General features: G+C 37.8%; 1 protein-coding gene across 3 annotated transcripts in view; it reads right to left on the bottom strand.

Annotated features, from left to right (window-relative positions):
* Nucleotides 1-359: 359 nt before the first annotated feature.
* Nucleotides 360-15,494, bottom strand: part of LOC141555843 (ficolin-2-like) — an 82,478-nt gene continuing 67,343 nt past the window's right edge. For 2 of the 3 annotated variants that reach the window (XM_074289124.1, XM_074289122.1), the window contains exons 2-9: nt 12,180-12,293; nt 9,164-9,217; nt 8,319-8,354; nt 6,081-6,113; nt 5,698-5,825; nt 4,911-5,040; nt 3,963-4,097; nt 360-878 (exon numbers count right to left, since the gene is read on the bottom strand). In XM_074289124.1, the coding sequence (XP_074145225.1) occupies nt 631-878; nt 3,963-4,097; nt 4,911-5,040; nt 5,698-5,825; nt 6,081-6,113; nt 8,319-8,354; nt 9,164-9,217; nt 12,180-12,186 (771 nt within the window). In that variant the 5' untranslated portion in view covers nt 12,187-12,293 and the 3' untranslated portion in view covers nt 360-630. Of the gene's footprint in view, nt 879-3,962; nt 4,098-4,910; nt 5,041-5,697; nt 5,826-6,080; nt 6,114-8,318; nt 8,355-9,163; nt 9,218-12,179; nt 12,294-13,779; nt 13,883-15,494 lie in introns of those variants that run through there. The other variant, XM_074289123.1, reaches the window with a different exon arrangement.

Below are 15,494 nucleotides of genomic sequence, written 5' to 3'. Positions count from 1 at the left end.
TTGAGAATCTAAAAAAGGCGCAATGAAACTCAGGGAAAGAAGCCAAATTGCCTTTTCCTTTTTAGAAAAAAAATTAGCTTTCTTTATGTGATAAAAATATTTTCCTTATATTTCAGTTAAAAGTGGAATGCTTTTATATTTTTATTAAATATTAAAACAATAATTCTCTGAAAATAAAAGCTACTTTCCAGATGACCCAGATTTTCAAGGAAGCTTTAAATAATAGAGCCTGCTGATGTCTAGTGTTTGATGTCCCCATCACCCTTAAGTTTGTCAGCAATGATCCAATGAGGGTGACAAGGCACAAAGAGACTCTATCTTACATGCGTGAGTATAAATGAAGGGGAAGGAGAGAAAGCTCATGGCTGCCCAGATTTATTGAAGGATAACATGTTGAAGTGGAATTCAGATCTCTTTTCCTTCTTTCTAGTGTATCTCTTTGCACATGTTAAGAACAATAAATTTTTTTATTCATTCATCTCAGGGAGCATAGCAATTGAGGGTGAAAAACTAGGCAATGATGCTATCCCTCCTTCTGGAGCAAAGGGGAAGGGGCAACTATCTATTTTGTCCCTATCATATTCCAGTTCCCTGGGAGGAGATCCAAAGAACCTGCCATTCCTCTGGGAGCTAAGTGGGCCGAAGCTTCATCTCACACACTTTGTAGGAGTAATTGTTCCCGTGACCTGTTTTCCAGTTGATTCCATCAGCTGGGCTCTCATGGGGCCCTTTCAGGTACTGACCATTGAGGTTGGACACGTGGCAATCATTGTACCACCAGGCCCCCTGGTAGATCATAGCACAGTTGCCCTCATATGCATCGTTGTCCCGATCTCTGGTAGTGAAGCCAAAGTGGTTATGATACATCAGGGAATCACCTGTAGAAAATCATTGTTTGTAAATACAGATAGGTCATTTCCCAAAGTGAATAACAGACAGCACAGCTAGCTATCCCTTCTTCATCATAGGGATTAGAAATATCCATAAAATTATCAATAAAATCCAAGTAAAATTTTCTGGTCCTCTCTTTGTACCACAAAAGAATTCTGAATGTTTTCTTTTTCTTTTTCTTTTATGGAGTACAGTACCTTACTGTAAAATTTGGGTTAACTATTTGGTCATAGACTATATTATATAATATTATACACATGTTATACATTTCTGAGTTTCTAAATTTTTTTCTGGATCTTCTGTTAATCTTCATGTAGCATCTGAGATTTCAACAAAACTCCCCCAAAATTCCCATTTAATTTCTTATATCAATCCTAGCTATATCAAAAAAGGTGATGAGGAAAATCCTAGAGATGTATCCCAAGAAAGAAGAAAGATAAGGAACAAAGGTGGACAAAGTCAATGGATCATTGACCCTTTTTGAGGCATTTGGAGAAGGGATTCTTTGGATTTGCTGAGTTATGAAAATATCTACACCCCTCTAAGCTCCTTCTTAAAGAATACAGTGTATTATATATAGCACCAGATGAAGTTAGGAAACTATTTTGCAATCATAGGGTGGTTTAAAAAGACCAATCATGGGGTGGTTTAAAAAGACCCTTGACTCACAAAATGGGGGAGGAGAAAAGGAATGATATCTAGGTGGCGCAGTGGATAGAGCACCAGCCCTGAAAGCAGGAGGACCTGAGTTCAAATTTGACTCAGACACTTGACACTTACTAACTAGGCAAGTCACTTAAACTCAATTACCTCAAAAGGAGAAAGAAAAAAGAGCCTGGGCTAAGACTCACAATACCTGTGTTTTGACATCAATTTTTCCATTCACTGGTTATATATCAGCAAATCTCATGATCCCTTAGGCTTTCACATTCTCATTTATAAAATGGGTCTGATAATACATGTACTACAAGTCCCACAGAAATTTTGTTCAGACAGAAGTGTTGGTATCTTTCTAACACCATTATATTTTATTTGGTAGAAAGTATGATCCTTGAGTGCAGGAACTATTAGCCTTTTGTTTTTTGTGAGAGGCAACATGACATAATTAACAGAGAACTGGCCTCTAAGTAAGGATGACATCGATTTGTATCTTACCTCTGACATATATGTCAACCCAGACTTAACCTAGCTAAGTAACTCTCTTCAGTCTAGAATAGTTTCAGAAAAACTTTGGTAGGAGTTGTGTCATCCAGGAGCTTCCTGTATCAATGAAATCATAGGTCCAATCTCCATCCCTGTCCTATTTCTCGTTATAGAAATGCCCTACAGTCTCTTGGCTCCTCCTCTGATTAGTTGGTTATTCCCAGACTCTCCATTTTAAGAAGGATGCTCAGGTCAACTACATTTACATTCCAGGCTCCACTCAGTCACAGGACTTTCTCTATCACAGCCCCTCCATGAGTAACTCTTTGACTTCCCACTTTTTCACCAGCTTTGTATGTGTTTCTTCCCTCATTAAAATGTAAGCTCCTTATGCCCAAAAAGTTATAAAACTGAGCATACCCTTTGATCCTGCAGTTTCTTGTCACTACAAAAAGAGATGCCACAAACATTTTTGCACATGTGGGTTCTTTTCCCTTTTTTATGGTCTCTTTAGGATACAGTCCTAGTAGAGACACTGCAGGATCAAAGGGTATGCTCAGTTTTATAACTTTTTGGGCATAAGGAGCTTACATTTTAATGAGGGAAGAAACACATACAAAGCTGGTGAAAAAGTGGGAAGTCAAAGAGTTACTCATGGAGGGGCTGTGATAGAGAAAGTCCTGTGACTGAGTGGAGCCTGGAATGTAAATGTAGTTGACCTGAGCATCCTTCTTAAAATGGAGAGTCTGGGAATAACCAACTAATCAGAGGAGGAGCCAAGAGACTGTAGGGCATTTCTATAACGAGAAATAGGACAGGGATGGAGATTGGACCTATGATTTCATTGATACAGGAAGCTCCTGGATGACACAACTCCTACCAAAGTTTTTCTGAAACTATTCTAGACTGAAGAGAGTTACTTAGCTAGGTTAAGTCTGGGTTGACATATATGTCAGAGGTAAGATACAAATCGATGTCATCCTTACTTAGAGGCCAGTTCTCTGTTAATTATGTCATGTTGCCTCTCACAAAAAACAAAAGCAAGAAAAATCAGATCAGAAGGGGAAAAAAACCACAAGAAAAAAAATGAGCAAATAACAATAACAAAAGGTAAAAATACTGTCCTTTGATCCACATTCAGTCTTCATAGTTATCTCTCTGGATGTGGGTGGCTCTTTCTATCACAAGTGTATTGGAATTTCCTTGAATCACCTTATTGTTTAAAAGTGCCACATCCATCATCACATAATCTTGTTGCTGTGCATAATGTTCTCTTGGTTCTACTCACTTCACTTAGCATCAGTTCACATATGTCTTTCTAGGCTTTTCTGAAATCATCATGCTGATCATTTCTTATAGAACAATAATATTCCTTAATATTCATATATCATAACTCAGCCATTCTCCAATTGATGGGCATCTTTTTTGTATTTAAATCTTCTCTATCACTTTGCTGAAACAAATCAAAGCATGCTATATTAGGTGCTCCTAATAATAAACTGCTCCAAAAAGTAAAAGTAATCATGAGTACTAATAAAAAGATTTGACTCTGATTAACTGACAGAGCTAGGAAAAGACATTTGTGCACTTTTAAGCAATGAAACAATATTATATTTGTGTGAGAATTAAGTAATGAACTTAAGGTTCAAAACACTTAGGTTGAAATTCTGCCTTTGATAATTACTACTTGTATGACCCTGGACAAGAGAGTGAATCCCTGTGGGCATCAGACAGCTCCCCAGGACATAACTACTCTGTTATATATAAAGTGGTAATCTGTGTTAGTGCAAAGAGACTCCACAGGGAGGAATCATAGAATTTTCCCATATTTACAAATGTTCACAGTGATCTTTTGGATCACTATATGTTCTGTTCCACTCCTTGATTTTTCTCTATCTTGTAGGGTTATAAATCGATCCTTTACCCACCTGCATTTCCATCCACAAAGGCTCCCAGATTCAATTTGTAGTTGTCAGTCTCCCCAGCAACCTGGAATGAACTGTACTTGGCAAAGTGGTGATTGTGGTCAAAGTCTTGGAGATCAATTCGGAGTTCGCTGTCATCTAAGTGAGAAAGTTGGATAATACCTCATCTATCACGTCTCATCTTCCCAAGAGTATTGGGGATAGAGACCTTAGGTTCCTGGGAATAAGCACAGCATAACAAAACGGAATCCTTCCCCTCCTTAGCATCTTTCTTCTACTTCTTTTGGCCCATCACTGCTCATCAGACCTAGAACATTTGGAGGGTTCTTGGTTCACAATATGAGAAATAAGTACAGATTTTATGTTACGGTGGAGTTGAAGGGATTCTAGGATTGAGTGAAAACTCTAATGGATCTTTCCATGTCTCTCAATGTCTTGCCAAATCTCAATCCCAGGCATCTTAAATCAGATCAGAAAATTACATCTCATGTATTACTGTCCACAGGATGAAAAGCATCCAAGTCTTCAGTGTAAAATAGAAAAGATATGATTATTACCTATGGCCCCTGAAGGCAGAATTTTCTGTAGCTAAATATGTTTGCATTTATTTTTAAAAGACTATTAAATGATATCCTTTGTTTTGTCTGCATGCATGTTTTACCTTAGACAGCCACTTATCTGCCCTACCTTTGTCCCACCTGCCCCTCAGGGCAGTTATCAGGGATAGCTATTCCCCAAAGTTTGGTCTGGGCCACCTCATTTCACTAAGGAATTTCCCAGAATGCAGCTGCCCCATAACTTCTCCAAGCTCCTTCTGATCTGAATTTCTGGGTGGACATCCAGGGATGAGCTTGTGGACTCAAAGTCTTCCACATCCCACACCCAGGAAGAGAAACCAGGCAGTCATCCCAGAACTGCTGTCCCTACAAACATAACCCCCTGGAACCTCACCCTGAGTTGTCAGCAAGTGAAGATTATCATTTCCCAGCCAAAACTCTCCAAGCCTGCTTCCAAAACCCTTTTTATAAGCAGTCCAGGACCGGAAAAAGTTCACAGATCCATCAACCCGTCTCTGGAAAACCTGCAGAGAAATGGAAGCACCTCCCCACCCCCAGCCCCAAATAAGTGTTCCTTCTTCCCCTTTCCCCTCTCCCTCCCAAAGATAGGATAAAAATATAAGCACCTGAGACCATTAGCATGAGCTTTTTATTGGTCTCCCAAGAGCAAGGCCCAGGAATCCTACTCTAGTAGGGTACAATTCCCCACCCTCCAATGGGTCGAGGGCTTCTCTCCTCAAGAGCACAGACCAGGCTGAGACATAGTTTGGATTATACAAAGAGGGAATGGTTCAGCTGGGTTCCCTAAAGCTGATAACATAACCCTAGGCCCAAACCGGCCCTACCTACAGTGGGCTCAGGCTAGCACCCCCCCCAAGCACTGTCTCACAGTGACCACACATTGACCATGGAAATCTCCTGCTCTGTCTTCTAACTCTTAGGCCTTCCTTCCCTGTCCCTTTCAAGCCAGCGCTGCTTGAAAAGCTAGCCTGGGTGCTTGGATATGGGTGAGATCAGAACTGAGACTCCAGGTTAAAACTGCAAACTTGACTCTTTTAAAAGCATCTGTTTCCTGAGAGACCTCAGGGGAAAGAGAAGGGGAACAGTGAGAGCAAACTGCAGCAGAAGTACTTCTCCAAGGCCCAGGACAGACAAAATGACTGAGCTGGGCTCATACTCACAGTCCAGCCCCCTCCATCAGTGTTCATGTCACACAGCACAGTCAGAGACTTGCAGTCAGAGAGGTAGATGGTGTACCAGCCACTGAGAGTATTCCCCCTGCCCAGCAGTTCCTTACAATTCCTTGCCCCTACGGAGATGAAGGGTCAGAAATGGAAAACCACATCCTCTGCCACTCCCACTTTGGGAGCAGAGGGAAGGCTGGACGGGAGAGTGAGTAGCTGTGGGAGAGCAGTACGCTGACAGAGTCTCTCAGAGTCCCCTAAGCCCTGGGGAAATTTAGACTGCTTGGGCAATAGTGAGGAACTGGACACATCTGAATCTCTGCTCCAGTCTTCTGAGCCCTTCAGTCAAGTGGAGGGATAGGAAATCAGGAAGCAATCACCTGTCTTGCACAGCTGAGTTTCCAGCTCCTCACCTATACATAGGAAGAAAATAATCAAATGCTAGGAAAACAGAACCTTCAGTCAAATTTTACTTAGGCTGTGATTACATATATTATAACACAACAACAAAATACAATGCAGCAGACATTTATTAAAGGCCTACTATAAATAGGACACTAAAGAAAGGCAAATTTTTAGATGATAGCTAGCATTTACATAGCATCTCAAGGTTTGCCAAAAGCTTTTAAAATATTATTTCATCTTAAGTCCACCTACCCAGAGAGGAAACTGAAACTCACATTTTCCCGACTCCAAGTCAAACATTCTGGTCCTCTAATCCCAGAAATAGTGTTCTTTCCATTGTCCAATTTTGTACCCTGATCAAATTATATGTTCCTATCTTCTCAGTAGAATTTCTACACTAATACAGATGTCAGGACAGCTAGATTATACTTTAGTGCACAGAGTTACAGGACTGAAAGATCTGAGTTCCAATTCTGCTTCGTACACTTACTAGATATGTGATTCTAAGAAAGTCACTGAGCCCATCTCTTCAGTTTCCTAATCTATATGATAAGAGTCACAATAAAAAAGTTCCTACTGTTCTGGATCATTGTGAGAATCAAACGTGATTTTATATATATATATACACACATACATACATATATATTATATATATATATATACACATACATACATACATACATACATATATATTATATATATACACACACATACATACATATATATTATATATATATACACACATACATACATATATATTATATATATATACACACATACATACATATATATTATATATATATACACACATATATACATATATGTATATATATGGCTCTTTGCAAACCTTAAAGCACTTTAAAATATTAGTTATTATTGTTATTTATATTTACACGTTTCATACATTTATATGTTTCTATGCTATGGTTCTCTTTCAGAGAATATAAACTCTTGGGGGACAGGAATTTTCTTTCATTTTGTCTTTATTATGGGGAATAATTATAATCTCACCCTCTACCTTTTAATTTGCTTTACCTAAAGCACACTCCCTACTTTTGGGCATGGTTATGCTTAGTATTTCCATTTACAAAAGCTCCTTTGGAAGGAAAGGGTGAACAGAGAAAGAGAATACAACAAATGGTTAGAAATATAGTTAGCAATAATAATTGTAAAAAGAATTTTGAAGCAAGTTTCCCTGATAAGGCCTTGTTTCTCAAAAATATAGGGAACTTAGTCAAACTTATAAAAAATAAGAACCATGAGCCAATTGATAAATGATCAAAAAATATGAATTATGTCAAAAGGCTATAAAATCATGTATATCCTTTGACCCAACAATATCATTACTTAGGCATGAATCCCAAAATTTTAAAAAATAGGAAAAGTAACTATATGTACAAAATATTTATAGCAGCTCTCTTCTCAGAGCAAAAAAAAAAAAAATGGAAACTGAGGGGATGCCTATCAATTGGGGAATGGCTGAATAAATTGTGGTATGTGAATATGATGGAATATCATTTTTCTTTGGGAAATGATGAGCAGGATATTCTCAGAAAAACCTAGAAAGTTCTCCATGATCTCAAGCAAAGTGAAATGTATTGTGTACAAAGTAATAGCAATATTCTGAGATGATCAACTGTGAATGGTTTTGCTATCTCAGCAATACAATGATCCATGACTACTCTGAAGGACTTATGAAAAGAACTGATTGCATCTCAGAAAAAGAACTGATTGCATCTGAATACAGATTGAAACACTCTCTCTCTCTCTTTTCCTTTCTCTTACTTTATTTTTCTTGAGGGTATTTTTTGGGAGGGGAACGTACATTTTCTTTTACAACATGACTTTTATGGAAATGTTTTGTATAACTTCAAATGTGCTTTCTTAATGAAGGCTAAGGGTAGGGAATAAGGAACAGAATCTGGAACTTAAAGTTTTTAAAACAAATGTAAAAAATTGCTTTAGATATAATAGGAAAATGTTTAAAATTTTAAGATAAAATTTTAAATTATTTTTAAAATTTAAAAAGGTAACTGGGAAAATAAAAATATCAATTAAAAAAATCTCCTTCCATAATTTAATATCTTAAAATCCTTATCATTGAAAATTCTTCAGGTCTAATGTCTATATATTTCAAATGTAAGATTGATTGGTTGTGGTATAAACCAGAAGACTGGTAATAGAATCATATGTTCCTAGAAATAGAGTCTTACCTATTCTTCCAGGCTTTCCTGGGTCTCCTTTGTCTCCTACAGAAAGAAATTGATTCAAAACAAGATAAATAATTTAAGATTACAACTTTTTATGAGAACTCAACTTAGGAGACTGTCAAAAAAAAAAAAAAAACAGGAATAGGACCATTGGGACTGGCTATTTTCTGAATAGAACAAATAATTGGCACTGACCATTTTCTGAGTGGATACAATTACTGTGCCTAACTATTGAGATAACTTGAAATACACCTTCATGAATCTTCTCTCCAGAGTCTTTATTTCCACAGACTTAAATGCAGCTTGCTTTCTGGAAACTTGTTAACTAAGTTAGATGTTGGTTCCTTAATTTATCATATGCCTGCATCATTGAAGCAAGTTAGAGGAGAAAGATATGGGGTTCTATTTAATTCAACTTTGTTTCCCACTTTGCAAAGTATTCCAAGTCTGGGTTTGAGGGAAGACAGGAGACTGGGGGTTTTGCTTTAGAGACCTACTAGTCATATCAGCCTATGGGCCTAGAACAGAAAAGTCATGTTTTTCCCATCAGGGAGAAGTTGGGTCTCTAGGAATGAAGAATCTAGAGTGGACATTAAGGAGATCTTCACTACTGCTGAAGAGAAAGAGATCCTGGAGATATTTACACCTTAAATTATCTTAGCAGAGCAACAGTTTTAATCCTTTATTTTTGCTGCACTACATTCATTTTGTGACAGTTTTCTGTTTGTGGAAGAAATCTGGAAAGCCTGAACATTTCTGACCTACTCTGCCATCTTCCCAAAATGCCCCCAAGAAACACATTGAGTTCTCACCTGGAGATTATTTATCATCTATTTTCTTCCTCTTACCTTTGAGACCCTGTGTTCCTAATTCTCCTGGGCTCCCAGGGGGTCCTTTTTCCCCTATGAATGGCAAAAAGACAAATACTGAAAACATGTTTTTCCAAAAGTATTGACTTCATTAAGATTCATTTTCTTCAACATTTCAAGTAGCCACCCATCCAGCCTAGTACCTGAGGCTTCCATGCCAACTGTATGGTCAGCAGCTTTGTGCTCTGGCCTAGCAAATGGCCCCAAAGGGGATTTCTGGACCTGCTAACAAATCCATGGATCAAGGTTGTACTGCCTGTGATAAAAAGTCATTGCATTGCTGTCCTAAGAATAAACTAGAAAGTCCCAAATCCCGTACTGTTCAATAGTCCTGTACTGGTCTCTTGATCTTTTTTTTGTGATTCAACGGAAAAAGTCCTGGATCTGAACATCAAGGCCTTGAGTACTGGTTCTGCCCCTTAGGACTTTCTTCAAGTCATTTAACAAAAGAAAATGAAATCAAGAGAAAAAAAGCTCTCTTGTCCTCAGTTTCCCTCACCATAAAAAGAGGAAGTTCAATCACAAAAATGCTGATTTAATTGAAAAAGACATTTTAGTAAGAGTCCTTTGTTCTTAAGTATGGTTTTTCTGCTTAAATCTCTTTTCTCACTCATCAAACATAAGAAAAGTATGTGCAGATAGCTTTTTCTCAGCTATCTTCTCTTTCTCCTCTCAGATCTTGTCTCCTTCTTAAACAGATACCCTGTACAAGGCCAGAAAAGAAAGATTTTGCCTTGGAACTATAATAAAACTCCAAGTTCAGAGTCAGTGGGAGGCCAAATGTACAAAAATATCTTTAGAATTAGAAATTAAGAAGATGCCCCTCAATAGGAAAATATTATTTTATGCATTTAGAAAACTTTATTCTAAGAAAAGACTTAAACATACTGCCAAAGGGATCTAGGACATAATATTGCACTATGAGAATCAATCAATTAATCAATATTTATTAAGCACCTGCTATGTGCCAGATACTCTGCAAACTTCTGGGTATACAAAAATAGACAAAAACAGCCCCTATTTTCAAGGGGCTTACATTCTAAAGAAATGGTTCCAGAAAAATCTGGGAAGACTAATATGAGTAGAAAGCATGAGTAGAACCCCAGGAACAATTTATGCAATAATAACAATTCTGTTGAACAACTTTGAAAGACTTAAAGCCAACCACAATTCCAAAGGATCATTGATGAAGCATATAACCTATCTCCTGACAGAGAGATTATGAGCTCAGGATAAAGAATAAAAGAGATGTTTTGGGGTTGTTGTTTTGTTTTGTTTTTTTTAATATGGTCAATGTAGGAATTTGTTTTTCTTGCTTATGCTTATTTATTGCAAACTTCCTCTCCCCTGTGGAAAAAGCAGAAGGTAGTGGAAGAGAGAGAAAAATAAATATTTGTTGCTATAAAACATTAAATTAAAAAATAAAAAGGGAAAGGAAGTAAAAATAAATTGTGACCTCCAAAGTAGGCATAGCTGTAAAGACTATTCAGTTTATTCTCCTCTGGACCTTCTTTAAATATGAACAAAGGAAGAACAGGAAAACAAGTGAAAATGTCTTTCTGAAAAATACCTTTAATATTAGAAATACTCATCCAGAAAATGATCCTTCACTAAATGATACCCACACTGCCATTTTCTTTACATAATTATAAAGTGTTACGAAATTCTGATTTGCTGGATATCATGCCATATAGATGAGGGTCAAGACCTTCTTCTGGGAAAGCCTCAACTTTCGTGTTCTGGAGCTCTAAACTGCTATGACCTTCATGATCCTTCCTGCCCTACTTCCCTGTTCCTCCTTGGGTGAAAACTGCTAAACAACTCAGTTTTTTAAAAAAATGTTCTACTTTTCTCAAAGTAGAAGAACATTTCAAAAATGTTCAGAGTAAGAAAGTGTCTGTTATCTCAAACATGTTCCTGTGAGAAGGCCAGGTCTAAGAGTTTCATGGGCCAGGCCTGAGGAATTACTATGCTGACTAAAAAACAATCTTTAGCCTTTCAAAAACAAGTACAAATTAATTTGTACACAATAGATGAGTTTAATAGAGAGAAGGGAAGAGTAACTTAGGACTGTAGTTTTCAAAGTAGCTCTTTCCTGCATGGAACAAAAAAGACAGTAATAGGGAATGATGTTAAAATATATTGCAAGGCTTGACTTTTTCTATCCTTTCTGCTAGCCATGAGGAATATTGGAACTGGGAGCTTAGAATGTGGAGTGAGCTGTGGAATGAAGAAAAAAAGGGGAGTATATTAAGGGAATTAAGGGGAAAAGTTTTGCTTGGGCAAGTAGAAAGCAAATTCTACCAAAATAGTTAGACCAAGGTGCTCTTAGAATTCAAAAGAGAACATTAAGGAAGATCTTCCTCCCTCCCCCCCCCAAAAAAAAGTAGTTAGGTATTTTCATATTTATAAAGCATATGTAACACATAGGGATAGAGATTGGACCAGTGATTTCATTGGTATAAGAAATTCCAGGGTGAGGAAACTCTCTTTATCAATAAAAATCTGTAACTTCTCTGCAATTTATAATTTTAGAAAATTATCTCTAAATCACTGAAAGATTAAGGGATATTACCAAGGTCATACAGTCAGTATGGTTTAGAAGTAGTATTGGAACATAGATTTTTATGATTCAAAGCCAAATTCTCTATTACCCCAGCACTGCCTATAACCGTCATTATGCATATAAGTATAAATTAATTATAATTTATGTCAATAAAATTATATTATATTCTTATAGTAAAAGGAAGCCTAACTAGATAAATGACTAGATTAATTTACTAATCTGCACCCTCTTAATTATCTAAGCCCAGAGAAAGCTTGGCCAATTGGTCCAACTATAACCTAAAGCATCATTATTAATTTCCTTGTATCAATTAGAATGATAAATAGGTAAAGTGCCTAGAATTCTGGAAACAATCCACTTCTCTAAGGCTGGAGCACCAACACACATGTATTCCCAATCTCCATAAACCCTCTGTGCTTAGAAAGATACCTATCATTCCTGGAGGCCCAACATCTCCTTTTGGACCAGCTGCTCCAGGAAGTCCAGGACAGCCTTGAAGAATAGCAAGTTTTTCAGAAGCTCCAACACCTACAATCTTCACATCTGCAAAAAATGAATCATAAATTCACCAGACATTTCTTAACTTTGGCATACAGTAGTATAAAGCCATTGTCCTACATCTCCATTGATTTATTTTTCAGTGTCAATTAAAATAGCAGGGAAATCTTTTGTTCTGATTTTTCTCTCACAACATGACTAATATGAAAATGTTTAAAATTATTATGCATATATATCTATACCAGACTGCTTGCTGTTTTGGGGAGGAGAGAGGCAAAAGAGAGAGAAAAAAATTAGAGCTCAAAATCTTACAAAAATGAATTTTGAAAACTATCTTTTTTTTTTATGCTGAGGTAATTGGGGTTAAGTGACTTGCCCAGGGTCACACTGCTAGGAAGTGTTAAGTGTCTGAGATCAGATTGGAACTCAGGTCCTCCTGAATTCAGGGCTGGTGCTCTATCCACTGCCCCACCTAGTGGTATCCAAAAACTATCTTTACATGTAATTGGAAAAATAAAATACCATTGAAATTAAAAATAAAATAAAATAGCAGGGGAAAAGAAAAAAATCACGAAGACTTTTTTGTCCTTTTTGTTTGTTTGTTTTGATATTCCCAGCTCCTAGAACAGCCCGTGACATATGACTGAAGCTTAATTAATAAGTATTGATTGACTAACTTAACACACAGCCTCAAATTTGCCTACTATTACCCAACAGAATTATTGAAGGGATAAATTAGAATAATACTAAATGGAAAAGCATTGTAAATTGTAAAGCAGTATACAAATGTTGACTATTGTAATAATAATTTCCCTTTGTATATTAGGTAAATTTTATTTTCCTTATATGTTTTCAATCTTGACTTCCTGATAACTATTAACTCCTGGGAAGAATGAAGAAGAGGATAAGTTTAGCTCTGAAGGAGCTGTGAAATGAAGGCAAACATCAAGTAAATATAAAATAATGTAATGTCATTCAGAACCTGAATGAAATGAATGAAATCAAAGTAAAGGTTTGATCAGAGATGAGCCTTAGGCTGGTTCTTAAATGAGTTTAGGATCTAAAGGGGTAGAAAGGAGGAGAGAGATCGGAAGAAGCAGAGCAAGCAGCATAGTCAAAGAAAAGAAAATAAGAACAAGCCTGACATGGGTAAGGGTCTTTGGGAAGAGTTAGAGACTCATAGGAAGTTAGTTTAAGAAGGAGGTGGGCCCTTGGATGTCCAGATGAGGAGACTGGCTTTGTTAGGAAGCAATAGAGCGTCTTGTTGAAGCAAGGAGGTGACACGATAAAAGGAAGATTAATGTAGTTAGTGATGATAGTAGTAGTGATTAAAGTGATTAATGTAGTAGTGATGATAATGTAGGATGAAGCCCAGAAGATCGGGAGACTAGAGAGAACACTAAGGTAGCAATCCTGCAGTGAGGCAATAAAAGTGTGGACTCCAGTAGTGTCTGAGCCAATGGAGAATAGCAGAGTAACTATTTGATTTAACCCATACCTATAATAAAAATAGGCTCCCTCTATAACATACCTGGCAGGGCTCCATCTAGCTTCTGTTTGAATCCCTCCAATGGGGGGAGCCTCTTGACAACAGCCCATTCCATGTTGGGACTGCTCTAACTGTTGGGAAGTTTTTCCTGATGCAAAATCTAAATTCATCTCTTTGTTACTTTCCCCCATTGGTCCTGGTCCTGTTCTAATCTCTGGAGATGGACAAAATAAGTGTAATTTTTCTTCCACATGACAGTGAGTCAGCAAGCATTTTATGTATCAACTTGTGCCAGACATTGCTAAGCCTTGGAGATAGAAAGAAAGATAAAAGCCTTCAAAGAGCTCACAGTCTAACCAGGGGGACAACATGTGGACTATGTACAAATAAGCTATATGCAATGTACAAAATGAGAAATAAATGACAGAGCGAAGGTACTGGATTAAGAGGGGTTGGAAATGGCTTCTTATAGAAAGTAGGATTTTAGCTGGCATTTGAAGAAAGCCAGGGAAAGAAGGAAGCAGAAACAAGAGGATAAATTCCAACAGCCAGCCAAGGAAAAAGTCCAGAGTCAAGAAATGGAGAGTCTTGTTGAAGGAATAGGAAGGTCAGTGTTCTGGATAGGAGAATATGGATCTGCACTGGATCAAAGGGGATAATGTAAGGTATAAAAAGAATGGGAAAGGAGGAAGCAGCCAGGTTAGGAAGGGCTTTGAATACCAAACACATTTTTTTTAATCCTGGAGGTGAAAGGGAGTCACTGGGGTTTATCGAATAGGATGGATAAGATGGTTGGACCTCTGCTTTAAGAAAATCACTTCAAACCCTTCGTACTTTTCAAAAGCTTGAAGACAGTTATCATATCTCATCAATTTTTCCCTTCCCTAGGTTAAATATCTTCATTTCCTTCAGCTGATCCTCAAATGACATGAATTTAAGGCCCTTCACTCTCCTGGTTGCCTCCCAGCTTATCAAAGTCCTTTCTACATCCTAGCAGTAGCTAACCCCCAAACAGATAGAATATGCCCTAATCAATCTATCAGTGTAGAAATATTGCTTAGTCCAAGATCATATTAGCTTTGGTTGTCATGTCATTCTGTTGACGTCTGAAATTTAACTTCATTTTATCAAAGAATGATAGATTTAGAACTGGAATATAGCAATCAATAAACATTTATTAAATGCTTAAGAGGTAACATGAACTGTGCTAGATGCTGGGGGATCTCAATACCCCCCAAAACAAAGCAAAATCTCAAGAAGCATTCTATTAGGGGAAACAACACATACATATAGAATAAAAACAAAATAAATGCAATGTAATTAGGAAGGAAAGGCATTGACAGTTGAAGGGATTAGGAAAGGAAAAAGGGAGGAAGGGATGAAGGGAGGGAGGGAGGAAAAGAAGAAAGGAAGGAAGGAAGGAAGGAAGGAAGGAAGGAAGGAAGGAAGGAAGGAAGGAAGGAAGGAAGGAAGGAAGGAAGGAAGGAAGGAAGGAAGGAAGGAAGGAAGGAAGGAAGGAAGGAAGGATGGGAGGGAGGGAGGGAGGAAGGAAGGAAGGAAGGGAGAGAGGGAGGGAGGGAGGGAGGAAGGAAGGGAGAGAGGGAGGGAGGGAGGGAGGGAGGGAGGAAGGAAGGGAGAGAGGGAGGGAGGGAGGGAGGGAGGAAGGAAGGAAGGGAGAAAGGGAGGGAGGGAGGGAGGGAGGAAGGAAGGAAGGGAGAAAGGGAGGGAGGGAGGGAGGGAGGAAGGAAGGAAGGGAG

Source organism: Sminthopsis crassicaudata, chromosome 2 (genome assembly GCF_048593235.1).
Source record: "Sminthopsis crassicaudata isolate SCR6 chromosome 2, ASM4859323v1, whole genome shotgun sequence".
NCBI classification, from domain to species: Eukaryota; Metazoa; Chordata; class Mammalia; order Dasyuromorphia; family Dasyuridae; genus Sminthopsis; species Sminthopsis crassicaudata.
Note: the sequence above shows the minus strand (reverse complement) of the source record. Positions and strands in the feature narration are given on the sequence as shown.